Source organism: Acartia tonsa, chromosome 6, assembly GCF_053477335.1.
Source record: "Acartia tonsa isolate MP-2025a chromosome 6, ASM5347733v1, whole genome shotgun sequence".
NCBI lineage: Eukaryota > Metazoa > Arthropoda > Copepoda > Calanoida > Acartiidae > Acartia > Acartia tonsa.
The window spans coordinates 836,173-863,902 of record NC_137265.1 but is presented as its reverse complement, the minus strand read 5'-3'; the positions used below and the strand labels follow the sequence as shown (position 1 = coordinate 863,902).

Genomic DNA, 27,730 nt, shown 5'->3' with positions numbered 1-27,730 from the left:
AGGTTTACACTGAGAGATAACTTAAATTTAAAAATGTATAAGAAAATAAAAAAAGTGAAAAAAAAGTCTTGTATATATAATAAAGAAATAAAATAACTTTAGGTAAGTATTATTTATATGCAACAATTTCATTTACTGAAAATGGATCTTTCTTATTAAATTCTATTTTTGATAAAATTAATACTATCATAGACTTAATCATATTCAACTTTATGTTTGACTATGTCAATAATATTTATATGATCCTCATCAGGATTCCGTTTACAAGAAAGAGAATCTTTATCCTGAATTTCTTCTTCATCTATTTCCTGTTTTATAGTTTCTTTAACATTCTCAGCCTCCATGTTGACAGAGAGAGGATCTTCATTAAGAGTTTCTTCTTCTTTTATCTCTAGTTTAATATCAGCTTCACCACAATCAACAAAACTGGTAGAAGTAGAAGGTAGAATTGTATTCTTAGTCGGTTCCAGCTTGTTGAGATGTTCAGCTGATTTGTTATGTCTTAGAAGTTCTGAATTAGAGCAAACATATATCTTACATAATTCACAAGAGTATGGCTTGTTCCCTATATGGATTCTTTTATGGGCAGTTAACTCTCTATTTGTACGGAAAGCTTTTACACATGTATCACAAGAGTAAGGCTTCTCTCCTGTATGGATCCTTTTATGTCTTGTCAGATCATGATTCTTATTAAAAGCTTTTTCACATGTATTGCAAGAGTATGTTTTCTCACTGGTATGGATCCTCTTGTGCTTAGTCAAGTCACTTCTTTCTGAAAACGCCTGTTTACATAAATTACATTTATACAGTTTCTCGCCTGTATGAATTCTCATGTGTGCTACTAAACTATCATCCTCCGTAAATGTTTTTTCACACAATTCACATTTGAATGGCTTATCTTCTTCATGAATTTCTAAATGTATTAGCAAATCGCTCTTGAGTGAAAATTTCTTGCGGCAAATATAACATGACAACATGATGAACAGTTAACTATTATTGCACCTGAAATAAATAATATTCAAATCAATTACTGAGTAGAAAAGAAACTTTTTCCAGTGGCCTTTTTCCTTTATAGGTTTGTAGGGAGAGGGGTCGAATGTTCAACAAATAATATTAAATCTTGCATCGTCTAGGGTGCATAAAACCTTTCCCCCCTTCCTTTTTTTTTAGAAAATACTAGGTGGTTAGTACACACCAACAAAAAATATAAAAAAAACACATAAACTTATATATATATTCCTTAAAAAGATTACTGAAACATTTCAAAGGTAAGCAAAACCGTTTTATATTGACAGACAGACATTTACTTACTTTAATTTGATAAAATAAAACACACCTATATTTTCTTTTCTTTTTGTGTTTCAATAAAATTCAGTTTTATAACATTTTTTCTTATTTCATTTTATATTCTGTCTGAAAATAAACATACAATTATTATTTCACAAGTAACACAATTTTAATCATGAAAACTATTCAATATGAGGAAATGATAAGCATATATTGGTTTACAAAAATCAAAGTAGTTATTTTGGCATTCAAGAGAAGTACAGAAAACTTAGGTTAGGGAATATTGGATATGTAAAAGGTGGTTCGTAAGGTTAGGACATCACAGGTTTAAATCCTAAATAATACCCAATTTTTAACCATGTAGTTTTTTAAGATATTATGATTCATATTTTTCTGATATCTATACTTAGATGCCTTAGATGCCTGTATCATTTACACAAAAACAACATGACAACTATTTTAGTGCTTAATTATAAATATTCATGAAGTAAACAAAGAATATACAATACTACTTATTTTCAGATTCTTAAAATTCATACAAAAATAATTTTTTCAAAGAATTATGATTTTTTCATTTAAAATTGTTTTTGGAGAAGTAATATTATTTACACGTATTTTCAAATCTTAATACAAACATAATTAAGCACTTGTTAAAAGACATTTACAACAAATTCGCAAACTAGGTTCATTCATTTATCAAACATTATTATGTTTATCTACTTAAACAAATTCTTCACTCTCAATTCCTTCTTCCTCCTTTATTTCCTCTTTTATAATTAATTCCACACTCTCAGCCTCTATCTTAATAGATATAGGATCCTCATCAAGAATTTCTTCTTCTTTAATCTCTAGTTTTATATCAGATTCAACACAATCAACAAAACTGGTAGAAGCAGATTGTGGAACTTTATTGTTAGAAGATTCAATCTTTTTGAGATGTTTAGCTGATTCATAATGTGTTGTCAGGGTTGAACTGGAGTAAAAAGATTTCTGACATAATTCACAAGAGTATGGCTTCTCACTAGTGTGGATCCTCTTATGTACAATTAAGTTGCTTTGGCGTGAGAAAGCCTTATCACATGTGTCACAAGAGTATGGTTTTTCTCCTGTATGAATCCTCTTATGTTTATCTAATGCATCTTGTCGCGAGAAAGCCTTTTTACATGTATCACAAGTGTAAGGCTTCTCTGCTGTATGGTTCCTCTTATGGGAAGTTAACTCACCATTTGTCCGGAAAGCTTTTTGACATGTATCACAAGAGTATGGCTTCTCTCCTGTGTGTATTCTCATATGTACTGTTAAATCACTTCTTGTACAGAAAGCTTTTTCACATGTATCACATTTGAATGGCTTCTCACCTGTATGAATTCTCATATGTACTGTTAAACTATCCTTTCTAGAGAATTCCTTGGAACAGATAAGACACTTGTTCATGATGGATTCTTAATTGTTCTTGCACCTGAAATTAAAAATATTTCATGTAATAGTAAAGTAAGAAATAATGATTTTAGATCTTTTTATTTCATGAACTGTTTTTAGTAACAAAGCTACCCTATAATTAAGGTTTCCGCACATCAGTCACTATGTAGGTAAAATTATTAGATGTCCCTCTCCCTCTCTAGTCACGTGGAAGCGCCCATCTGTGTACAATATACATGTGTGTGTGTGTGTAGCCATAGTTTCTTAGTGTTTGGACCTAAGTAGTCATGGAGTAGGACGAGACACTTTTGTATGCTAGCACCAGGGCCAGCTCAAGGTCCACGCTCAAGTACAAGTACTTGACCCGCTGTCTCAAGGGACCTACTCATTATTACCTCACCCTCGCCGAGTATGGCAGGTGTCCCAAATTAAGTCACCGTAATGAATGACGCTCTCCGCAGAGGCACAATATACATGACACATACAAAATACCTAATATATAAAATTGTAAATAGAATAATACACGGCACTGGTGTTGAAAAGAGACTATCCAATGACATCCATAGAAAAACACACAGCTCAAAATTTAACACTAGAACATTTAAAAGTTTTGCTTTTTACAGAAAGAAAATATTAGAAAGTACATCGATATAAATGATTTTGAAGTTCATAAATTTACTATTCATTATTAAATACCTATCCCCTGAAAAGTTCTAAACTTTTAATCTTAAATTTCACAATGTAAAAATATTGTTTTTTAATCTTTATCAAAGTTCTATTTATACGAAATTGAATCTTTATACTGACATTCTTCTTCTATTTCCTGATTTATAGTTTCTTTAACATTCTTAGCCTCCATGTTATTAAAGAGAGGATCATCATCAAGAGTTTCTTCTTTTATCTCAAGTTTAATATTAGCTTCACCACAATCAACAAAACTGGTAGAAGTAGAAGGTTGTATTGTGTTCTTAGTAGATTCTAACTTCTTGAGATGTTCAGCTGATTTATTATGTCTTGACAGTTCTTTACTGGAGTAATAAGATTTCTGGCATAAACTACAAGAGTATGGCTTCTCACCAGTGTGGGTCCTTTTATGATCAGTTAAATGACTTTTTTGTGAGAAAGCCTTATTACATGTGTCACAAGAGTATGGCTTCTCTCCTGTATGAATCCTCTTATGGACAGTTAAGTTATCATTTGTCCGAAAAACCTTATCACATGTACCACAAAAGTATGGTTTCTCTCCTATATGGATTTTCTTATGGACATTTAATTGAGCATTTGTACAGAAAGCTTTTTCACACGTGTCACAAGAGAAAGGTTTCTCACATGTGTGGGTCATCTTTTCTCCTGTATGGATCCTCTTATGCACTGTCAATGTACTTAGTTGTGAGAAAGCCTTTTTACATGTATCACAAGAGTATGGCTTCTCTCCTGTATGACTCCTCTTATGACGAGTTAATGCATCTTGTCGTGAGAAAGCTTTCTCACATGTATCACAAGAGTATGGCCTTTCTCCTGTATGAATCCTCTTGTGGACAGTTAACTTAATTTGCTGTGTGTAAGCTTTTTCACACCAATCACATTTGAATGGCTTCTCTCCTGTATGGATTCTCATATGTCTTGTTAATTCCCATTTGTAAGGGAAGTCCTTGCGGCAAATATCACACGCCACCATGATGGATTGTTAATTGTACTTGCACCTGAAATAGATTTTATAAAATGTTAACAATTATTGCTTTTTAGTAATAACCAGCTGCTTCGCCCCTAGCTATTAGAGGATGGTGGAGGTGGGTAGGAAAAATAGCTTAAAACTACCCCAAAACGTTACAAAGTACAATAAAGGCGTATAAATTGAATTAGCTATACCTATTTAATACATTGTGACAAAATTTTCAAAAAGTAACAATTCATTAAATGTTTGAAACTAAAATGGACATCATGACCTTGTTATTTTTAGTTGCTTAGAGTAGTAACCAGAGGATGTTGACGTTTTGACATTTAATTTTCAAGATCCAATCCAAAAAATTTTTGTTGAGTAACTATTTAACTTTGTAATAGGAATCTTTCATACAAACAGCATGGAATTTGTATCTTGTTAATGTAATTAAAAGGTAGGTTGTGCTAAAATTCCCTAAAGGTGTGAGTTTTAAGGCTTAAAAACAGGAGAAGAAATATAATATTCACTAAATATGTGTATTTCTTATTGAAAAGAACTATAGCCAAAAAAAAAAATTTAACACAAATTTTATCGTTCTCCACTGTTTTTACGCCTTAAAACTCACACCTTTAGGGAATTTTAGCACAACCCACAACCCCCCCCACTTTTTAAAAAGCTCAAAAGATTCCAAATTTATTGATTCTGCGAGAAATTATGAAAAATAATTCTGGCACGATTAATGAAAGTAATCACATTTACCTGATTTATCTTAGCTATTTATTCAAATGAAGGCTGGAATAATTATACTTAAATTTCATTTCATTGTTATAAATTATCTGAAAAAAATCAAAAGGTAGGTACAAAAAATGATAAGTTTTGATTCGCAAAACAGAAAAAAAATATTTTGAGAAAATGCCTTTTCACATTGATGGCATGAGAATGGTTTCTCTCCTGTATGGACCCTTATGTTAAGTCAAACTAATACTAGTTGTAAATGTATTTTCACATTGATCACATGAGTGTGGCTTCTCACCTGTATGAATTATTTTATGTTTAGTCAAATAAATATTATCAGAGAAAGTCTTTTCACATTGATCACATGAATATGGCTTCTCACCTGTATGGATCCTTTTGTGTCTAGTCAAATTACTATTATTAGTGAAAAACTTTTCACATTGATCACATGAGAATGGCTTCTCTCTCTTATTAACCCTCATATGGACAACCAAGTTAGATTAGTGTGTAAAATTCTTTTTACAAATATCACAGGAATTCATGCTTGTATATCCTCTCTCAATCTCCTCAAATTGATTTTTATGAATTAAAATACAAAATATTGTTAAAATGATATTTTCAAATAAACACAAAATGTATCTAACTTATGAAAATATAAAAAAAATTTACGGCGAAAGTAAATTTATAAAAAGAGAAAAAAACTTGTTTATAAAGTCACCATTTTTATGTTCATCAATAAAGAAAAGGATGGGGGGGGGATGTGATGAATCGTAACACGACATACCAGCAATTTTATTTTAGGTGCTACTCCCTTAGTTTTAGAGATAATTATGTAAAATTTTTTTGGTTGTGTCACTAATTACCCCAAGTTTTGGTATCTTAAAAAAAATGTCAGGGTTGCTTGTAAGGGGAAGAATTTTTGAAAAAACAAACAAATGTTATCAAATGATTCCAAATTGCCTAATTCGGCAAGAAATGCAACAAAAAATTTTTTAGCGGCGGCGGAAAATGGCGATGAACGGCGAGAGTGGTGGCCCCGCCGCCGGTTTTTTTAAGATGCCAAAACTTAGGGTAATTAGTAACACAACTAAAGAAATTTTACCCATTTATCTCTAAAACTAAGGGAGTAGCACCCAAAATAAAATTGCTGGTATGTCGTGTTACGAGTCACCACATCCCCTCCCCCCCAGTAATTCCTCCTATCATAATTATTCTAAATTAATTAGGTAGGTAAAAATGGGCGGAGTGATATTTTAAAAATAATTTAGAGGGTTTCAAAATAACGTTTTGTTATTCGTTGGCTTTACAACTTTTGGGGACTTTTACTGAATTTTGATTTGTTGGTTGGTTTATCAAGTTGAGTGTTTAATAGTTTCAGCCACTAATTTTAATCTAAAAGTGGTGTAATTTTATGATTCATTATTATAGACCAATTTATTAGCTATTGTCTTAACCCTGCATATTTCTTATAAAATTTAAAACAGAGCAGTACAGACAGACCAACACATCATGTGATATTTATGTGCGAGTATGTGCAATATTCGGAAATGGTCGGCAAATTATTTACAAAATAAGGATGAAAACATCCATTACAGTGAAGATCTGAAACGTTAGGACAAAAGAACATTAACACTTGTAGAGCGTCAGGATAAGCAAATTAAATGTATAATTCTAAACAAAATTATAAGTAAATTTGTTGCAAAGCTATTAAATTATAGGATACTGTTTAATGGACATACTTACAAAAAAGGTGTATCAACTTTTTTTTTATAGCTAGCCGGTTCTTTTAGTAAGTAGTAGATGTAAAATTTTTCATAAAATTCAGATATGCAATCGTTTTTTTGTAGACCTCTTATTTTTTAAGTAATTTAAGTTTTTAAAAAAAATAATTAAGTCGGTTTTAAGGTACTAAAACGCAACAAAATAAAAGAAGAAAATGGCCAGTAAGAACAAAAATAGTAAGATCTTTAATTTGACACCTTACTTTTAAAATTCTGTTGAGTAATTATTGAAAAAATCTATTTTTTTAACCTTGGTTTAATAAAAACTTTAGACCTAAATATTTTCTCAAACAGACATAAAAAACATGGGTTCATATATACCTTTAGAATCAGAAAAATATTACGAATCCATTGTAAGCAAAATTGAAAAAAAGTAAAAAAATTAAAAATTAAACAAATGGCCAATTGTATTTTTTGTTCAGGCAACACTATCGTCTTCCCTTTTTTACCCCCTCTTTACCCCCTCTTTACCCCCTTCCCATTTTTATACTCAATTCAAGAATTAAGACGTTGCCTGTACAATATAATATGATATTTTCATATAATTCCTTTTATTGTAGTTTATATACTATATTGTAAACTTTTTTTTTCAATTTTGCTTTCAATGAATTCGTAATATTTTTCTGATTCTAAAGGTATATATGAACCCATATTTTTTTATCTGTGAAATAATAAAATTAAGTTCAAAGTTTTTATTCTCGTGGGTTTAAAAAAATCGATTTTTTCAATAATTACCTGACAGAATTGAAAAAGTAAGGTGTCAAATTAAAGATCTTACTATTTTTGTTCATAATGGCCATTTTCTTTCTTTATTTTGTTGCATTTTAGTACCTTAAAATCGACTTAATTTTTTTTTTAAACTTAAATTACTTAAAAAATAAGAGGTCTACAAAAAAACCGATTGCATATCTGAATTCTATGAAAAATTTTACATCTACTACTTACTAAAAGAACCGGCTAGCTATAAAAAAAAAAGTTGATACACCTTCTTTAGGACTTGATTATAGAGATGATTTTTTAAAACATTGTACCTTGTTGTAAAGGAATCAGTATTCAAAAAATCAGATGTATAAGATAATTATATCATATAAAAATTTGTTGCCAAAAAGGTAAACCTAACTACTACAGGAATCAATTCATCATACCAAGTTTGAAAGAACAAATATAACTAAAATAATGAACAGAGGTACAAAAGGACCTACCTTAATTATAGAAAAGCTTCGCTTTTAAACATCAGCATTGAATAGCTAAAGAGAATTAGTCTGGAGTAATGACACAAAGCATAAATAATATAAATACCTTAAAATAAAAAGTAGATCTGTATAATGGATTTCTCTCTGTTCACTTTGAATATTGGTTGCTGACTAACAATGATACTAGTATTAACCTAAAAAATAACAATAGTTAACCCTTATTTATTAATAAATAAAACCTCACAAAATCTCGACCCATTTACTTAAATATGATGCTTAAGGTGGACTCCTCCCACTTTCAATCAGATACTGGACAAGCAATAGTTTTTGTTTAAAAAGTTGTAATGTTATTTTCAAATAAATAAAGATTCTGGTGAAAATTATTACTTATCAATCATCATTTCATGATATAGATATTTAAAATGTAAACATGTCAATTTGTTATTATATAATATAAGATTAAGTTAATGTATCGGCTCAAACAGAACAAATGTAATCTGATTGTGTACGTATAGATCAATACAACGGACAACAATATTAAAGATTTGCTCCACACATGAAATATGAAAATAAATTAAAGCACCTTTCATGAGTTTATTCCACAATCAAAATTTCCTCTGCAGATTTCTCTCTGTTCTCTATGAATGTTAGTTACTGACTGACTTCGATTCGATTATCAACCTAAAATATAAACAATAGTTTATAATTAAAGCCAAACAAAATCTCCTCCCATTCACTTAAATATGATGCTCAGCGCGGACTCCTCCTACTAATACATAATCAGAAATTTATTCTGGCGGAAAATTATTTTTTATCTTTATGAAAAAAACATCGAATAAATAAAGAACTAATCTATCCTACCTATATACTTAAGTTAGGTTAGGTAATGTTAAGTAACCCCGCAGGGTTAGGGTAACTAAATTTATGTATGTTGTCATTAGGTATTTTGTAGGATTAGGTCTATTGCAATCTAGGTCTTTTGTACTAACATTGTATTTTAGCAACTGTAACAAATAAAACTTTGTCAAACCTGTACATAAATATTCTTCTATAAGTTCTTACAAGTGTTTATGTTTATTTGTACAATCTTCTGATTTTAGAACTTTGTTTTTATGCATGTTTTCATCCTTGTAATATGATATTTACAATAAGAAAGATGGAAATTAATATCTATTTAACAAAGGGGGAGGTAGCTTTCGCAGAGTTCCGTTATGGTGTGAGTTTTAAGACTTTAATATAGGATATAACACTAATATATGGACACTTTTTTAAAATTTTAATCTTACAAAAAAAGTGAAAATTTAGACAATATAGGGTAAAATTTTAGAAAAAAAGTTTTCTCAAATGATTCAAAATTTGCTAATTTGGGGAGAAAACACAAAAAAAAATCAGCGGTTTTCCGCGGAAGCTGCGGCTCAGTCGCCGTTTTTTCACAAATCTACGTTATACAACTACTATGCCAAATTATAGAGTTCTTCCCCTTTTTTAAACTCACACCCTCACAGAATTCTGCGAAACCTACCACCCCCTTTCTAGAACCAACAATTTAAATCCTATTAAGGTGAAGCCCCAAGAGAATAAGGTGGAAGTATGAATAAAAATAAATAACCTGTGCATTTAGAAACAATATTGGTAGGAAACTTGTTTTCTTTGTAACATTGCTATCTATACTTGGTGCATGTTTATGTATTATAAATATTTATCTGAAAATAATATATTTACATTTGATAAATATTCTATTCACACAGAAACCAATAATAATCACACAGAAACAATAAATTAATGATTGTCATTATGCTTCAAAACATCAAAATTATTCACAGAAAATTAAAGTAAAATAAATCATTGTTAAAAAGTAAGTTGTAAGCAAAATAAAAAGAGAGATAGCATTAAACAAGAAAATTCACATATCCATTAATATTAAAACAAAAAATGGATTTTTTGTCAAATAGTTAATTTGTAGTGTTTGACATATGAATATAAAATATTTTTAGGTTAGTTAGTAAAAAATATTTAAATACCGCCGCTCCCGCTGTTCACCGCCATTTTCCGCCGCCGCAAAAAAAAACAACTTGTTCTCAAATGATTTAAAAACATATAATTCGTCAAGAATTGTAAAAAACATGTGGCGGCGGCGGCTAAAAACGGCAGTGAACGGCGGCAAATCGCCGTTTTTAAGTTAATCTTTTTTTTAGTCCAAACGCAGTAAATACCGAGTCAGTACTTAAACAAATTAAGATATGATTGCGGATATTTAACGGATAAATTTAGATTTTGATTTTATTTAAATTGGACTTTAATCCTGTCTCTTTAAAAAAACATTTGTATCCTATGACAATTAAATCTTTATTTTTATGTCTTATGATGAACAATATCAATAGTATCAATTCTATCTTCATCATAATTCTGTTGACAAGAAAGAGGATCTTCTATTTCATGTTTAATATTGTCTAATATTGTCAGCTCTCATCTGGATAGACAGAGGATCCTCTTCAAATATTTCTTCTTCTTTAATTTCTTTCTTGAAATAAACTTCTTCACGTTTAATAAAACTAATAGATACAGAAGTCGGATCTGTATTATTACAGCTTTTCATCATTTCTAAATGTCCATGACATTTATTATGATTTGATAGGGCTGAACTAGAGATATAATGTTTGTCACAAAGTTTACATGAATATGGCTTCTCACCAGTGTGGATCCGTTGGTGCTTAGTCAAATCACAACTTCTGCTAAAGGTCTTTTCACATTGATCACATGAGAATGGCTTCTCTCCTGTATGGATTCTTTTGTGGTGAGTCAAACTACTACTAGTTGTAAATGTCTTTTCACATTGATCACATGAGAAAGGCTTCTCACCTGTATGAAACCTTTCATGTTTAGTCAAATAACTATTATCAGAAAAAGATTTTTCACATTGATCACATGAGTATGGTTTCTCTCCAGTATGAATTCTTTTGTGTTTAGTCAAGTGACTACTAGTTGTAAATGTCTTTTCACATTGATCACATAAGAATGGCTTCTCTCCTGTATGAACCCTCATATGAACAACCAAAGAAGATTTTCGTGTAAAATTCTTGTTACAAATATCACAGGTATTCATGCTGGTATATCCTCTCTCAATCTCCTAAATAAAATTGATATATTCAAACACAAAATTAATGTATACAAAGACAAAATAATTGTAGCAATTAAAAACTACAACAAAGATGATAATTCCATAGAAGCAAAGCAAGGAAAAAAAAAGACGGCCAAACAAACAATAAAAATTGTAAAAGTCATTTATAATTCTGATATGCCTTAATTTACTATAAGAGCTATTGTTATAGACAAACAGACAAAAGTAGAAGGAAAGTAATAAACAAGGATGTTAACATTTATAAAGGCAACAGAGGTTGATTGGTTTTATTACCCCCCCCCCCCCCATCTTCAGGTTATATAACTTAACCTCTCCCCTCATCCCCCAGTTTTCGTTTTCATAATTTAAGAATATTTAGCAACTCATCTTACTTTAATTGCAAAATTACAGTATACTGTTTAAAGGACATACTTACAATTTTAGGATTTGATTATATGATTTCTTATAATATTGTACCTTGCTGTAATAGGAATCTGTATTCCAAAAATCAGATGAATAGGATAAGTGTAACACATAAAATTTTTATGTCAGAAAGGTTAAAAATCAACATGTTTTAAATAGACGTACAGACATGATTATACAGTTGCTACGCTTTCTGAATCTTACATAAATACTACAAGAATCACCACAATATTGTAGATTTTTCTTTGCACATAAAATATGATATGAAAGCAATATACCTTTACATGAATTTTTATAGAAAGCTCTGAAACGGTAGGACAAGCGAAACTTGTAGAGAGTCTGAACTGATTATCAGAAAAAAATGTATTAAAGTCGTAACACAAATATAAAAGTTGGTAAAAACTTGTATAAGAGCAGTTTGACCGCCTTGGATATTTTATACTTAATTTGATGGGAATGTTGACAAGAAGTTTCAGTCTTTATAGGAGACAAGAAATTCACGCTTCCATAAAACGCTTCAGAGGGACATAGGGACATTTCAAATTATAGGGAATATAACTATTATATATAGACGGACTGATGTTCTAGCCCTTCTGGCCCTACTATAGTAACAGTTGAGATTTTTTTGCTTACTCACTTAGACGGACATACCAATAACAGGATGTTGACGTCCGTAGTGCCATAGATTGGTTAGAAGATTTAAAAACTAAAAGATCCATCCCTTATTTCTACTATAGCCAAAGTTAAGAAACTTTTCCTAACTTACATCTAGACTAGGATTGGGCCGGTTATCCGGTGTGGCCGGATATCCGGCCGGATATCTGGCCATTTTCAATATCCGGCCGGATACCGGATATCCGGCTCTATAATTTTTTATACTTTACACCAAAAATCTCTGCTTTTAAAAATCTTAAATGGCTATAATTTTCTTATTATTGAAGCTAGAAGAACATTTTTTCTGAATAAGTTTAACTTTATGTAAATTTATATAAGATTTCTGAAGAAATTTTTTTTACTACTTTAATATCTGGTAATTTGGCCGGTTATCCGGCCGGATATCCGGTAATTTGGCCGGATAACCGGATATTTGCCGGATATCCGGCGTTGGCCGGATATCCGGCCGGTTACCGGATATCCGGCATTTGAAATCAGCCGGATATCCGGTCTCCGGCCAAAAAAGTATCCGGCTTAACCCTAATCTAGACATTGGAACTGAGTACCAACATACGCTTGTCAGGATTATCAAAAAAGAATAACCTGTGTGTTTTTAAACAAAATGAGTAAACTTCCTTAATGATATCTATACTCTGTGCATTTTTGTGTTTGTTATAAATTAATCTGAAAATAATATATTTACATTAGACAATTATTTTATTTACACTACAAGATAAATAAACAAAGGGGGGGGGAAGTTTTGACACATTTGCGTAAACCTGGCACCCTGGCTTTATCTTTGGACTGAGAGGGTAGGTTATTATGGGATAAAATCATTCTTATATGATGAATTTCACGAAGTTTTAAGATTTTTTGGATAGGCCTCCAGGTTCCGGAGCTCCAGGCCTCCAGGTGGTCTCTGGACAGGTAAAAAAATAAAAAATTTCTTATTTGGACAGTTAGAGGTAAGTTTATAAAACAACATAACCTTCTTTAAATATATTATTTACATATTTGAAGAAAAAATTACAATCGGCCTCCAGGTTCAGGTGCTGGAGGCCTCCAGGTGGCCTCTGGACAGGTAAAAAATCAAAATTTCTTATTTGGACAGTTAGAGGTAAGTTTATAAAACAACATAACCTTCTTTTAATATATTATTTACATATTTGAAGAAAAATTACAATCGGCCTCCAGGTTCAGGTGCTGGAGGCCTCCAGGTGGCCTCTGGACTTGTAAAAAATCAAAATTTCTTATTTATACAGTTAGAGGTAAGTTTATAAAACAACATAAGCTTCTTTTACTATATTATTTATATATTTGAAGAAAAAATTAGGATCGGCCTCCAGGTTCAGGTGCTGCAGGCCTCCAGGTGGCCTCTGGACAGGTAAAAAATCAAAATTTCTAATTTGAACAGTTAGAGGTAAGTTTATAAAACAACATTACCTTCTTTTAATATATTATTTAAATATTTGAAGAAAAATTACAATTGGCCTCCAGGTTCAGGTGCTGCAGGCCTCCAGATGGCCTCTGGACAGGTAAAAAATCTAAATTTCTTATTAAAACAGTTAGAGGTAAGTTTATAAAACAACATAACCTTCTTTTAATATATTATTTACATATTTGAAGAAAAAATTACAATTTGCCTCCAGGTTCAGGTGCTGCAGGCCTCCAGGTGGCCTCTGGACAGGTAAAAAATCAAAATTTCTAATTTGAACAGTTAGAGGTAAGTTTATAAAACAACATAAGCTTCTTTTAATATATTATTTAAATATTTAAAGAAAAAATTACAATCGGCTTCCAGGTTCAGGTGCTGCAGGCCTCAAGATGGCCTCTGGACAGGTAAAAAATCAAAATTTCTTATTAAAACAGTTAGAGGTAAGTTTATAAAACAACATAACCTTCTTTTAATATATTACTTACATATTTGAAGAAAAAATTAGGATCGGCCTCCAGGTTCAGGTGCTGCAGGCCTCCAGGTGGCCTCTGGACAGGTAAAAAATCAAAATTTCTAATTTGAACAGTTAGAGGTAAGTTTATTAAACAACATAAGATTCTTTTAAAATATTATTTATATATTTGAAGAAAAAATTACAATCGGCTTCCAGGTTCAGGTGCTGCAGGCCTCCAGATGGCCTCTGGACAGGTTTAAAATCAAAATTTCTTATTAAAACAGTTAGAGGTAAGTTTATAACACAACATAACCTACTTTTAATATATTACTTACATATTTGAAGAAAAAATTAGGATCAGCCTCCAGGTTCAGGTGGTGCAGGCCTCCAGGTGGCCTCTGGACAGGTAAAAAATCAAAATTTCTTATTTGAACAGTTAGAGGTAAGTTTATAAAACAAAATAACCTTTTTTTAATATATTACTTACATATTTGGAGAAAAAATTACAATCGGCCTCCAGGTTCAGCTGCTGCAGGCCTCCAGGTGGCCTCTGGACAGGTAAAAAATCAAAATTTCTTATTTGAACAGTTAGAAGTAAGTTTATAAAACAAAAAAAACCTTTTTTTAATATATTACTTACATATTTGGAGAAAATTTACAATCGGCCTCCAGGTTCAGCTGCTGCAGGCCTCCATGTGGCCTCTGGACAGGTAAAAAATCAAAATTTCTTATTTGAACAGTTAGAAGTAAGTTTATAAAACAAAATAACCTTCTTTTAATATGTTACTTAAATATTTGAAGACAAAATTACTATTGGCCTCCAGGTGGCCTCTGGACAGGTAAAAAATCAAAATTTCTTGTTTGAACAGTTTGAGGTAAACTTGTAAAACAAAGTAAGCATATTTTCAAATGTTATTTATGTATTTCAGGTATAACCTTAAAAATATTTACCTCAATAATTGAAAATAAACATATTTTTTTTATTATATTACTTACCTACCTCATTGATATCAAAAATTCAAATTACCTTCCATATTTTATACTAGGGATCGTTGGGAATCAATAATAATATAATAAATAATATATTAAAAGAAGGTTATGTTGTTTTATAAGTTGACCTCTAACTGTTCAAATAAGAAATTTTGATTTTTTACCTGTCCAGAGGCCACCTGGAGGCCTCCAGCACCTGAACCTGGATGCCAATTGTAATATTTTTTTGAAATATTTAAATAATATATTAAAAGAAGGTTATGTTGTTTTATAAACTTACCTCTAACTGTTCAAATAAGAAATTTTGATTTTTTACCTGTCCAGAGGCCACCTAGAGGCCTCCAGCACCTGAACCTGGAGGTCAATTGTAATTTTTTCTTGAAATATTTAAATAATATATTAAAAGAAGGTTATGTTGTTTTATAAACTTACCTCTAACTGTTCAAATAAGAAATTTTGATTTTTTACCTGTCCAGAGGCCACCTGGAGGCCTTCAGCACCTGAACCTGGAGGCCAATTGTAATTTTTTCTTGAAATATTTAAATAATATATTAAAAGAAGGTTATGTTGTTTTATAAACTTACCTCTAACTGTTCAAATAAGAAATTTTGATTTTTTACCTGTCCAGAGGCCACCTGGAGGCCTCCAGCAACTGAACCTGGAGGACAATTTTAATTTTTCTTGAAATATTTAAATAATAAAATAAAAGAAGGTTATGTTGCTTTATAAACTTACCTCTAACTGTTCAAATAAGAAATTTTGATTTTTTACCTGTCCAGAGGCCACCTGGAGGCCTCCAGCACCTGAACCTGGAGGCCAATTGTAATTTTTTCTTCAAATATTTAAATGATATATTAAAAGAAGGTTATGTTGTTTTATAAACTTACCTCTAACTGTTCAAATCAGTAAATTTAGATTTTTTACCTGTCCAGAGGCCACCTGGAGGCCTCCAGCACCTGAACCTGGAGGCCAATTGTAATTTTTTCTTCAAATATTTAAATGATATATTAAAAGAAGGTTATGTTGTTTTATAAACTTACCTCTAACTGTATAAATAAGAAATTTTGATTTTTTACCTGTCCAGAGGCCACCTGGAGGCCTCCAGCACCTGAACCTGGAGGCCGATTGTAATTTTTTCTTCAAATATGTAAATAATATATATGAAAAGAAGGTTATGTTGTTTTATAAACTTACCTCTAACTGTCCAAATAAGAATTTTTTTATTTTTTTACCTGTCCAGAGACCACCTGGAGGCCTGGAGCTCCGGAACCTGGAGGCCTATCCAAAAAATCTTAAAACTTCGTGAAATTCATCATATAAGAATGATTTTATCCCTAATAACCTACCCTCTCAGTCCAAAGATAAAGCCAGGGTGCCAGGTTTACGCAAATGTGTCAAAACTTCCCCCCCCCCCTTAATGATATTCTTTATACTGGAAAACAATAATATCATTCATGTAAAGAATCATTTATAAACATAAAATATAATGGAGACAGGATTAATGTGGAGATAATGAAAATTGAAAAATTAAAAAAATTGCAACAAATAAAAGATAAAATGCAGATTTTTAATGTAAAAAATAAAATTTAGATATTTATTTAAATTGAGCAATAATCCTGTCTCCCATGCAAAATAGACATTTGTATCCTATGACAATTAAAGGTTTATATTTTATGATGAACAATATCAATAGTATCAATTCTATCTTCATCATAATTCTGTTCACAAGAAAGAGGATCTTCTATTTCTTGTTTGATATTTTCTTCAATATTGTCAGCTCTCATCTGGATAGAGAGAGGATCTTCATCAAATATTTCTTCTTCTTTAATTTCTTCTTTAACATCAATTTCTTCGCATTTAATTAAACTAATAGATACAGAAGGTTGAACTGTATTATTACGGCTCTTCATCATTTCTAAATGTCCAGTGGATTTATTATGATTTGGGTATAATGTTTGTCACAAAGATCACATGAGTATGGCTTCTCACCTGTATGGAATCTTTTGTGGTTAGTCAAACAACCCTTATTGGCGAAAGACAATCCACATTGATCACATGAGTATAGCTTTTCACCAGAATGGATCTTTTCATGACGGGCCAATTTATCTCTCCGTGCAAAAGTCTTTTCACATCGATCACATGAGTATGGTTTCTCTCCTGTATGAATTATTTTATGGGCAGTCAAATGACTACTTCTGTTAAAGGTCTTTTCACATTGATCACATGAGTATGGTTTATCACCATTGTGGATCCTTTTGTGTATATTTAATTTTTCTATCCGTGCAAATGCTTTTCCACATTGATCACATGAGTATGGTTTCTCTCCTGTGTGAACTCTCATATGAACAACCAAGTTATCTCTCCGTGTAAAATTCTTGTTACAAATATCACAGGTATTCATGTTGGTATATACTCTATCAATCTCCTGAAATATTAGTTTTATTAATGAAAACACAAAATTTTAATTTTTTAGTATTTTTAAATACTGGAAATATCTAAACAGGTTAAAATTGAAACAACGACGACAACTTCCATATAAACAAACAATAAAAATTGTAAGAGTCGTATCCAAGTTGTTGTCAATAAAGCTAAATAATTTTAAAAGAACAACCTCTCTATTAACAATTTTACAGATCTTTTACTTAGGTATTGTTAAAGGAATAATCAGAACAATTATGATACGACTAAATTGATGATAAAAGCTACTGTTATAGACAAATATGAAAAAAACTTTACATTAAAAATTGTAGAAAGAAAGTAACAAACATGGAATGACAGCATTAATATTTGTGTACTGAGGTTGATATGGTTTTATAACCCAACCATCCACCCCCCCCCCCCAGATTTAGTTTTTATAATTATTTTTTATAATATTTAGCAACTCCTCCTACTTTAATTGTTCTAAATCAATGATAAATGGGTGGAGTTAAAATTTAATATTTGAGGCAGGGGAGTAAAATGAGGAAATTCAAAGTTTAAACACACCTTTACCCCCATCCTAGGACGTATATGAGTTGGGGCGGTAAATATAAATAATGCATTCATATAGAACTGGAAATAAATTGTCATTATAGAAGAAAAACATTGATGATAACATCTATAAAAGCCAAGCTCAAATAAACCAGACTAGCAGAAAAATCCAGGTTTCTAAAGGGACAATGGCCTATAAATTGATGTACATTCCCTATGAATATGATGGTGCACATAATTACCCCTTTTGTAGATTGAAATTAGTGGTTGAAACGATTGAACACTCAACTTAATGAATAAACCAATGAAAATTCACTTGTGTCCCCAAAGTTGTTAAGCAAACGAATAAGAAAACGTTATTAAAAAACTTTTGGGACCTCTGAGAAAAATCTGCGATCTACCGTTGATAAAAGCTGAGGAAAGGCATTTTTCTTATAAAATTTTGAAACAGACAGACCAACACATTAATAAAAGAAGAATGACATCAATAATAAAGGTGAAGCTCTGAAACAGTAGGACAAACGAACGTTAACACTTGAAGGGTGTCAAAACTGAATAAACAGAATATAAATGTTGATGTCTAAGGGAAATTATAAATAAAGATAGGGGTAGGTTTCTGGTAGAATCCGTAAAGGTGTGTGTTTTAAGGCTTAAAAATAGTAGTAGAACGATAATATTCACTAAATATGTGTATTTCTAATTGAAAAGAACTATAGAAAAAATTTGTTTTAAAAAGTTATAACTTATAACACATAACCTTTACGGATTCTACCAGGAACCTACCCCTCTCTTTGTTGCAAAGCTGCTTAATTACAAGATAAGAAGTTGATTATAGAGATGATTCCTAACAAGTCAAATTAACGAAAAGAGCTGACCGTTACGGACAGACGGACCGACCGTAAATATAGAAAATCTTCGCAGTTAAATATGTAAATACCTTTAGATATAAAGTAGATCTGTATAATGGATTTCTCTCTGTTCACTTTGGTTGTTAGTTGCTGACAGAAAATTATCGACCTGATACAATTAATAACCTAAAAAGTAAACAATAGTTAACTCTGGTTTACAAGTAAATCCGCACAAAATATCCGCCCATTTATTTATTTATGATACTCAAGGCGGACTCTTCCCAATTTTAATCAGAAACTGGACAAGCAATTATTAATTCAAAAATGTAAATATAAAGATTCTGGCTTTAAAATGATTTTTGATCATTCAGTATTATATTAAGCTACTCTATAATTCCAAATGTCCATCTGTTTAGATATAAAATTGGCAAGAAACATATGTAAAATTATGGATGTATAAATGCTAGTGTTAGATGTATTTATGGCGGTTACTTTAAGCATGACTGTATTTTTTGGCAGAAATTTTAACATTTGGACAAAAAAAACATCTAGCTAAGGTTTGTGAAAGGTGGTGGCTCAAACAGGACAAATGTAACGTAGTCTGTACGTACAAACCAACGGACAACAATATTGTAGATTTGCTCTGCAATTAAAACTTAATAAAAGAAATTAAAGTACCTTTCATGAGTTTATTCCACAATCAAAACTCCTCTGTTGATTTCTCTCTGTTCACTGTGAATGTTAGATGTTGACTGACAATCTTTCAATTATAAACCTAAATCATATACAAGAGTTATATTCATTAGAATTAACAAAATCTCCGCCCATTTACTTAAATATGATGCTCAATGCGCAGACTCCTCCCACTTTTAATCAGAAACTGGACAAGCAAATATGATATGGTGATATTTTAAATAAAGATAATGGCGGCAAACATTGTGCAGATTATTACACTAGTCCCGCTTGGTTGGTATATTAAGTTGAACTGATGTGATTCTCCTTTACAGGGTAGCTTCTCATATTCTTCTTCTATTTTGGGGGAGGGTGCAACCACCCTCCCTAGAGAAATTCAAAAAAAAAAATAATAATAAAAAACGCCGCCCTGCGGATATTTTTGCCAATTAGCTAAAAACTTAAAACCAACTAGCAGCGATTTTTTTTTGTAAATAGCTGATTTTAACATAGATTGAAAAAAAAACAATTTTAATGTCCCTAGAGGCCTCCAGAGGCGTAGCTGCTATTAGTATAAAAAGATATTGTTATACATATTAGTTATATAACAACGTAACAATTGTATGAAATTAATGTCCAATTATCTGTTGAAATTTATATCGACAAAATGGTATAAACTTTAACTGGGAACCAGGGATCTAAAGCGATAAGAAAATGGCTAATAAATTTATGTACAACCCCAATGAAAAAACACAAAAATACCCCTTCTTTTAATTTAAATAAGTGGTTAAAACTTTTGGACGCTCAACTTAATGAACCAACCAATCAAATTCAGTAAAAGTCCCCAAAGGTCTTAAGCCAACGATAAAAAAAAATTACATTATAAAACTTTGGGGACCAGTGTAATACCCAAAGTTCCCTTCTTCTCTGATCAGAAACCAGTGTTATATAAACCAGGGTTGTAGCGGACATTGGGCTGTAAATTACACTTGTACCCAAAGTTTTGTAACAAAATTGGTACTTTTATTGAATTTTCATTTGTTTGTAGTACCCAAACTTTTTCACCAATAATATACATAAGGGTTCATTTTCTTTATTGGGGATGTATTTCAATTATCGTCCATTGTCTTATCCCTTAAAATCCCTGGATGTTAAACTTAATTAGTACTGTTTAGTAACAACCAGCTGCTTCGTTCCTAGCCATTATTGGATGGTGTAGGGGGGAAAATAGAATAAAATAGCCTAAAACCACCCCAAGACATTTATAAAGTACAATAAAGACGTGAAAATTGGATTAGTTCTATTCAATATATTGTGACATAATGATTATGTAGCCATTCTCAAAAAGTAACAATTAATTAAATAATCAGGGGTGTATATTCTGCACAAGATTTATTTTTTTTCCCCTGCTACAAAGAGGGAGGTCATTTTCTAGTAAATCCCGTAAAGGTGTGTGTTATAAGGCCTAAAAATAGTAGTAGAACGATAAGGTGCTCTATATATTTGTATTCCCTATTGAATAGAACAATAGGGAATTTTTTTTTTTGATAACTGTACCTGGAATATCTTTAAAAAATACGAAATTTCTATCAAACGCTTTGTTTGGCTCAAACTGACAAAAATTAAAAAAAATATAATTATAATAATAATGTTTTCTATAGGTACAAGGTAAAGGTTAAGAACAATCTATACCATTAAACAAAGGAAGAAGCCATTCTTTACAGGTTGTACGAGCAGTGAACATTAAAATGAAACTTTAACAAATCATTAATACAATGACTTAGTGAAACAAACCAACACAACAAGTTACATACAGACAATTTTGAAAACATTCAGATATACAATCTATATTATAGGTAAGAGATTCAAAGTGGAGGTTGCATGTCAATGGCTTTTATACCTTATAAAGTTTGATGAAAAATGGGTTCATATGGACTATCTAAATGTATAAATTGTCTTTTCTTTTTATCAAGGTTTCTTTAAGTCATATATTCTTTCTTTGCTTGTTGTGTAGTATGTCAATTTTAGTTTCAAATCCTATTTTAAAGCCAGAATATTTTTTTTTATAATAAAGATTGACCAAAATATAGTTGAAAAACTAGTTAGTTTTTTGATATTGAAAGTTTAACTTACAGAAAAAAATGTTCTAAAATGTAGTTGTTCGCTGTAGTGAAATTGAAATGAAACAATGCACATTGAAACCTTCTAATTCAAAGCAAACAAACATGAAATTCCACAAACATAAAACTAATTTTTGTCACCTTGAATAAATCAACCTGTAAAGAATGGCTTCTTTCTTTGTTTAATAGTATAGATTTATATTTTTATTTATTATATTTTTTTTAATTTTTGTCAGTTTGAGCCAAACAAAGCGTTTGATAGAAATTTCGTATTTTTTTAAGATATTCCAGGTACGGTTATCAAAAAAAAAAAAAAATTTCCTTATTGTTCTATTCAATAGGGAATACAAATATAAAGAGCACCTTATCGTTCTACTACTATTTTTAGGCCTTATAACACACACCTTTATGGGATTTACTAGAAAATGACCTCCCTCTTTTTTTATTTTTTTCCCCCTTAGTTTTTCTCACCAAGTAGGGGGGAAAATGGGAAAATATTTAAAGAACTCTATATTTTATTTATTTTATCCCTCCTACCACACATTTTTTTAGTTTTTTTCACCAAGGAGGGGGGGGGGGAAATGGAAAAAATGTTTTCAGTTTTCTTAATTTTTACATTTTTTTTCCCTCAAACCACTTATTTTTTATTTCCCCCCCCCCCCTGAGCACCCCTGTAAATAATTGAGACTAAAATGGACATTATGACCTTGGTAGTTTTAGTTGGTTAGAGTAACCAGAGGATGTTGACATTTTGACATTTAATTTCAAGATTGAAAATTTTGTTGGGTAGGTAAGTAAGTATTTAACTTTGTAATAGGAATATTTCACAAAAATAATGTGGAACTTTTTACTTATCATTTCTCGTTAATACAACTAAAGAATTTGTAATGATTTTAAAATTTGATTTTATCTCAAGCATTTTTCTCCTTGTAACTAACCTCTGTGTGGACACTTTAGCTACTGCATAACAAGCGCTGTTGCTTATAAAGATACCTGCACTGTAACAAAAAGAAATACTGACTCAGCAAAAGAGATATATTGAGAAAAAATATCCTAAAATGAAGTGAGTAACTCACTAATAAACTTGTGTCACAGGGGTTAGTTGTAAGGAGGAAAATCTAAAAACAAAAATCAAAAGCTTCCAAATTGACTGATTCTGAGAGAAATTATGAAAATAATTTATGGCACAATTAATGAAAGTAATCACATTTACCTGATATATCTTAGCTATTTATTTAAATGAAGGCTGCAAGAATTCTACTTTCATTTCATTGTTATCTGTTTTCTGGAAAAAATCAAAAGGTACAAAAAATGATAAGTTTTTATTTGCAAAAGAGAAAAAAAATATTTTAACCAAATAATCTTAAATAACCAGCAAAAGTAGAAAAAAATACAGATTTTATAAAAATAAAGCTAGGGTTGGGACGGGGGAGGGGCGAGAAATTTGCCACTTTCACTTACTCTGTGATTCATAGGCTAGGTATTAATGTTAGAAAATATCACCTGAAAATAAAGTTATAAAACCCATTAATATCAAATAATAGGATATTTACAAAATTTGGTATTTCATATAAGAAAACCTATTATTCATCCTATTTCAATTTTATGTTCTATGATATCAATATAATCATTATCCTCAATTTCTTCTCCTTCAATTTCCTGTTTTATAGTTTCTTCTACATTCTCAGCCTCCATGTTGATAGAGAGAGGATCCTCATCATAAGTTTCTTTTTCTTTAATTTCTTGTTTAATATCAGCTTCACCACAATCAACAAAACTGGTAGAAGTAGAAGGCTTCATTGTATTCATAGATGCATGTAACATTTCAAGATGTGAAGCAGTTCTGTTGTGCAATGACAAGTCTGAATTAGAGCAAAATGATTTTTGGCACAACGTACACTGAAATTGTTTCTCTCCTATGTGAAACATTTTGTGTGCAGTCAAATGGTTTAGCTGTAAGAATGACTTTTCACATAAATCACATGCGTATATCTTTTCACCTGCTTTATCTTCTGTTAACTTTTTTATATGGATCCTTCTATGTTTAGTTAATATATCACAAGAGTATGGTTTCTCTCCTGTATGAATCCTTTTATGGACAATTAAATAACTTTGGTTTGAGAAAGCTTTTTTACATATATCACATGAGTATGGCTTCTCACCTGTATGGATCCTCTTATGGACAGTTAACTCACTATTTGTACAGAAAGTTTTTTTACATGTGTCACAAGAGTATGGCTTCTCACCTGTATGGATCATCTTGTGCTTAGTCATGTCACTACTGTCAGCAAATGCCTTTTCACAAAAATCACATTTGAATGGCTTCTCTCCTGTATGAATTCTCATGTGTCTTGTTAAACTACTCTTTGTAGAGAATTCCTTGCAGCAGATATGACACTTGTTCATGATGGATGGATTATTAAGGGGGGGGGGGGGGGGAAGTTTGTACAGTTATAGGAAATGAAATTCAATACCAAATTTTGCCCTGGCCGTTTGGGCTTGTTTTTATAGTTATCAACCTAATTCTTTTTGTAAGCGCTCTTATATGATTGGACCTGTAAAACTTTAAAAATTGAAATTTGGGACTTTCCCTTAAAGGGGCTAGTGGAGCAAAAGACCCCCAAACACTAAAATTTTAAGTTCTGAGTCTATTTTCTGAGATATTGAGACGATTTTTTTTACTGAAAACACTTTTTAACAAAACCGAACTAAGTAGCCAATACAAATTTCATTTTGGGACTTTCCTTCTAGGGGCTAGTGGAGCAAAAGGCCCCCCAAATACTAAAATTTTAAGTTCTGAGCCTATTTTCAGAGATATTGAGATGATTTTTTTTTATGAAATTTTTTTTTACAAAACCGAACTAAGTAGCCATTACAAATTTCATTCTGGGACTTTCCCTTAAAGGGGCTAGTGGAGCAAAAGACCCCAAAACACTAAAATTTTAAGTTCTGAGCCTATTTTCAGAGATATTGAGACGATTTTTTTATAAAAACAAAAACCTAAAATTTTTAATTGTAGAAAAGCTCTTCATCATTGATATCTATACTTTGTTCATTTTCTTGTTAAATAATATTCTGAAAATAAAATATTTTAATTAAAAAAATACTTTATTTACAAATAAAATATTTTAATTAGAAAAATACTTTATTTACACAACAAAATTATGTAAAAGAATGTACAAAAATTAATTAAAGTCATGAAAATAGCATGTTAAAAGTCTAAAACATTAATACCTATAAGCATTTTATTTCTTAACAAATATGATTTTTACATTTCTATTTTATGATGAACAATATCAATAGTGTCAATTCTATCTTCATCATAATTCTGTTGACAAGACAGAGGATCTTCTATTTCTTGTTTAATATTTTCTTCAATATTGTCAGCTATCATCTGGATAGAGAGAGGATCCTCTTCAAATATTTCTTCTTCTTTAATTTCTTCTTTAACATCAACTTCTTCACATTTAATTAAACTAATAGATACAGAAGGTTGAACTGTATTATTACAGCTTTTCATCATTTCTAAATGTTTAGTGGTTTTATTATGCGTTGATAACAAGGAACTAAAGGTATAATATTTGTCACAAAGTTTACATGAGTATGGCTTATCTCCTGTGTGAACTCTTTTGTGGTAAGTCAAACTTTCATTGTGAGAAAATGTTTTTGTACATTGATCACATGAGTATGGCTTCCCTCCAGTATGAACTCTTTTATGGGCAGTCAAGTGACTACCAGTTGCAAAAGTCTTTACACATTGATCACATGAGTATGGTTTCTCACCCGTATGGGATCTTTTATGGACAGTCAAGTGACTACCAGTTACAAAGGTCTTTTCACATTGATCACAAGAGAATGGATTCTCACCTGTATTGATCATTTTGTGTTTAGTCAAGTCACCACCAGATGTAAATGTATTTTACATTGATCACATGAGAATGGCTTTTCACCTGTATGGTTCCTTTTATGTACAGTCAAATTACTAATTTGAGAAAATGTCTTTTTACATTGATCACATGAGTATGGCTTTTCACCATTATGTAGTCTTTTATGTAAAGTCAAAGCACTATTCTGAGAAAAAGTCTTTTCACATTGATCACATGAGTATGGCTTCTCACCAGAATGTATCCTTATGTGTCTAGTCAAATCACTATTTTTAGAAAATGTCTTTTCACATTGATCACATGAGTATGGTCTCTCACCAGTATGAACCCTCCTATGAACAACAAATTTAGATTTCTTTGTAAAATTCTTGTTACAAACATTACAGGTATTCATGCCGGTATACCTTCTCTCAATCTCATGAAATATTAATTTTATTAAGAAAAACATAAAATATAGTTTTTCCAATATTTTCAAATAAACACAAAATTCAGGTAAAAACTGAAACAAGAATAACAACATCCACAGAAGCAAAGGAAGTAAAAACAGAAGGTCAAAGAAGCAATAAAAATTGTAAAAGTCATATTAAAGTTGTTGTCAATAAAGCTAAATAATTTTAAAAGAACAAAAGACCTTTCTTTAACAATTTTACAGATCCCTTAAATATTATTAAATGAATCATTAGAACAATTTGAGCACCCTTTACACACATCCCAGGACGTATATGAGTTAGGGCGGTAACCTAGAATGTCTATGATTTAAGGCGGTAAATATAAATAATACATTCACTGGACATTTTTTTTATACAAGAAAAACATTGATGACAACATCTATTAAAGCCAAGCTCAAATAAACCAGAATAGAATAAATGATAATGCACATAATTTCCTTCTGTAGATTAAAATTAGTTTTTAAACAATTGAACAATCAACTTAATGAATCTCTCAATCAAAATTCACTAGTGTTCCCAAAGTTGTTAAATAAACTAATAAGAAAACGTTATTATAAAACTTTGGGGACCTCAGAGAAAAATTTGCAATCTATCTGATAAAAGATGAGAAGATGCACATTTCTTATAAAAATTTGAATCATAGCAGTACAGACAGACCAACACATCAAGTGATTTATAGGTGCGATATTCCGGTATGGTCGGCAAATTATTTACAAAATAAGGATGAAAGAATAAAAATGTTTATGTCTAAGGTTAAATTATAAATAAATTTGTTGCAAAGCTGCTTAATTACAGGATAAGAACTTGATTATAGACATGCTTACTTATAACATTGTGCCTTGTGCCTGTGTATAGCAGAAAAATGTTATGCATACCGTTAGAATCGTCATAAGTCATACTGGTTGAAAACCGGTAAAATATTTTTATATGTTTTTGAAAATACTTTAACTAATGCATAATGAGTTCGATATTTAAGTAAAAGAATAGAAAGGTCTGGGGTTAAAAAATGTATGTTCAACGTTCATGGGGTGGGGACTTTTAATTGGGTCTTTAAAAATCAGCCTCTACCATCTGAAATGTTAAAACAGCTAAGTCGCTATAAAAGAGGAAAACGAAATATGCTAGCAGAATTGAATGGTCCCCACCACTGGAACCAGATAGTTGTATGATTATACTTCTTTACTAATAAATTTATAGATCAGAGAAGAGATCTAACCCTAACAATCTCTGAATTAATGACGTAAAGCCCAAAAAACTATAAATACCATATGATACAAAGTAGATCTGTATAATGGATTTCTCTCTGTTCACTGTGAATGTTAGTTGCTGACTGACGTTAATAACCTAAATCATAAATAATAGTTAACTCTACGTAAACTAAATCTCCGCCCATTTACTTAATTTTGTTGCTCAACATAGACTCCTCCTACTTTTAATCAGAAACTAGACAAGTAAATACTTTTGTTAGAGGGTGGTGATATTATTTAAATAAAAATTTTGGCGGCAAATTATTGTTTATTATTCATTATTACATGAGTAGGTTTTTAAATGTAAAAATGGTAATTTGTTATTATATTAGATTATAGAGGCTAAAACAGAACAAATGTAATCTTATTGTGTACGTACGTACGACACAAT

At 30.8% G+C, this 27,730-nt stretch overlaps 3 protein-coding genes and 1 pseudogene across 3 annotated transcripts in view; all 4 read right to left on the bottom strand.

Moving 5' to 3' along the window:
- Positions 1-114: 114 nt before the first annotated feature.
- LOC145321534 (uncharacterized) lies at positions 115-1,415 on the bottom strand. Its single transcript, XM_080162942.1, has 2 exons — positions 1,337-1,415; positions 115-1,002 (listed from the first exon to the last, which is right to left on the bottom strand). The coding sequence occupies exon 2, from the start codon at positions 975-977 to the stop codon at positions 195-197; it is 783 nt and encodes a 260-aa protein (XP_080019068.1). The 5' UTR covers positions 978-1,002; positions 1,337-1,415; the 3' UTR covers positions 115-194.
- Positions 1,416-1,418: 3 nt separating this feature from the next.
- Positions 1,419-27,730, bottom strand: part of LOC145321531 (uncharacterized) — a 63,728-nt gene continuing 37,416 nt past the window's right edge. Inside the window, exon 4 of the mRNA XM_080162939.1 lies at positions 1,419-2,746. Within this exon, the coding sequence (XP_080019065.1) occupies positions 2,008-2,721 (714 nt within the window). The 5' untranslated portion in view covers positions 2,722-2,746 and the 3' untranslated portion in view covers positions 1,419-2,007. The remainder of the gene's footprint in view (positions 2,747-27,730) is intronic.
- LOC145323486 (uncharacterized) lies at positions 3,420-12,956 on the bottom strand. Its single transcript, XM_080165887.1, has 3 exons — positions 12,874-12,956; positions 10,522-11,202; positions 3,420-4,393 (listed from the first exon to the last, which is right to left on the bottom strand). The coding sequence occupies exons 2-3, from the start codon at positions 11,176-11,178 to the stop codon at positions 3,482-3,484; spliced, it is 1,569 nt and encodes a 522-aa protein (XP_080022013.1). The 5' UTR covers positions 11,179-11,202; positions 12,874-12,956; the 3' UTR covers positions 3,420-3,481.
- On the bottom strand, positions 25,028-26,052 carry LOC145323485 (uncharacterized; annotated as a pseudogene).

Coding starts and splice junctions, on each gene's coding strand:
- LOC145321534 (XM_080162942.1), bottom strand. CDS start 977: ATGTTGTCATGTTATATTTGCCGCAAGAAATTTTCACTCAAGAGCGAT.
- LOC145323486 (XM_080165887.1), bottom strand. CDS start 11,178: ATGAATACCTGTGATATTTGTAACAAGAATTTTACACGAAAATCTTCT. Junction 4,394..10,521: donor GAGCTGACAATATTAGACAA/TATTAAACATGA, acceptor AAGTACAATTAA/CAATCCATCATGGTGGCGTG.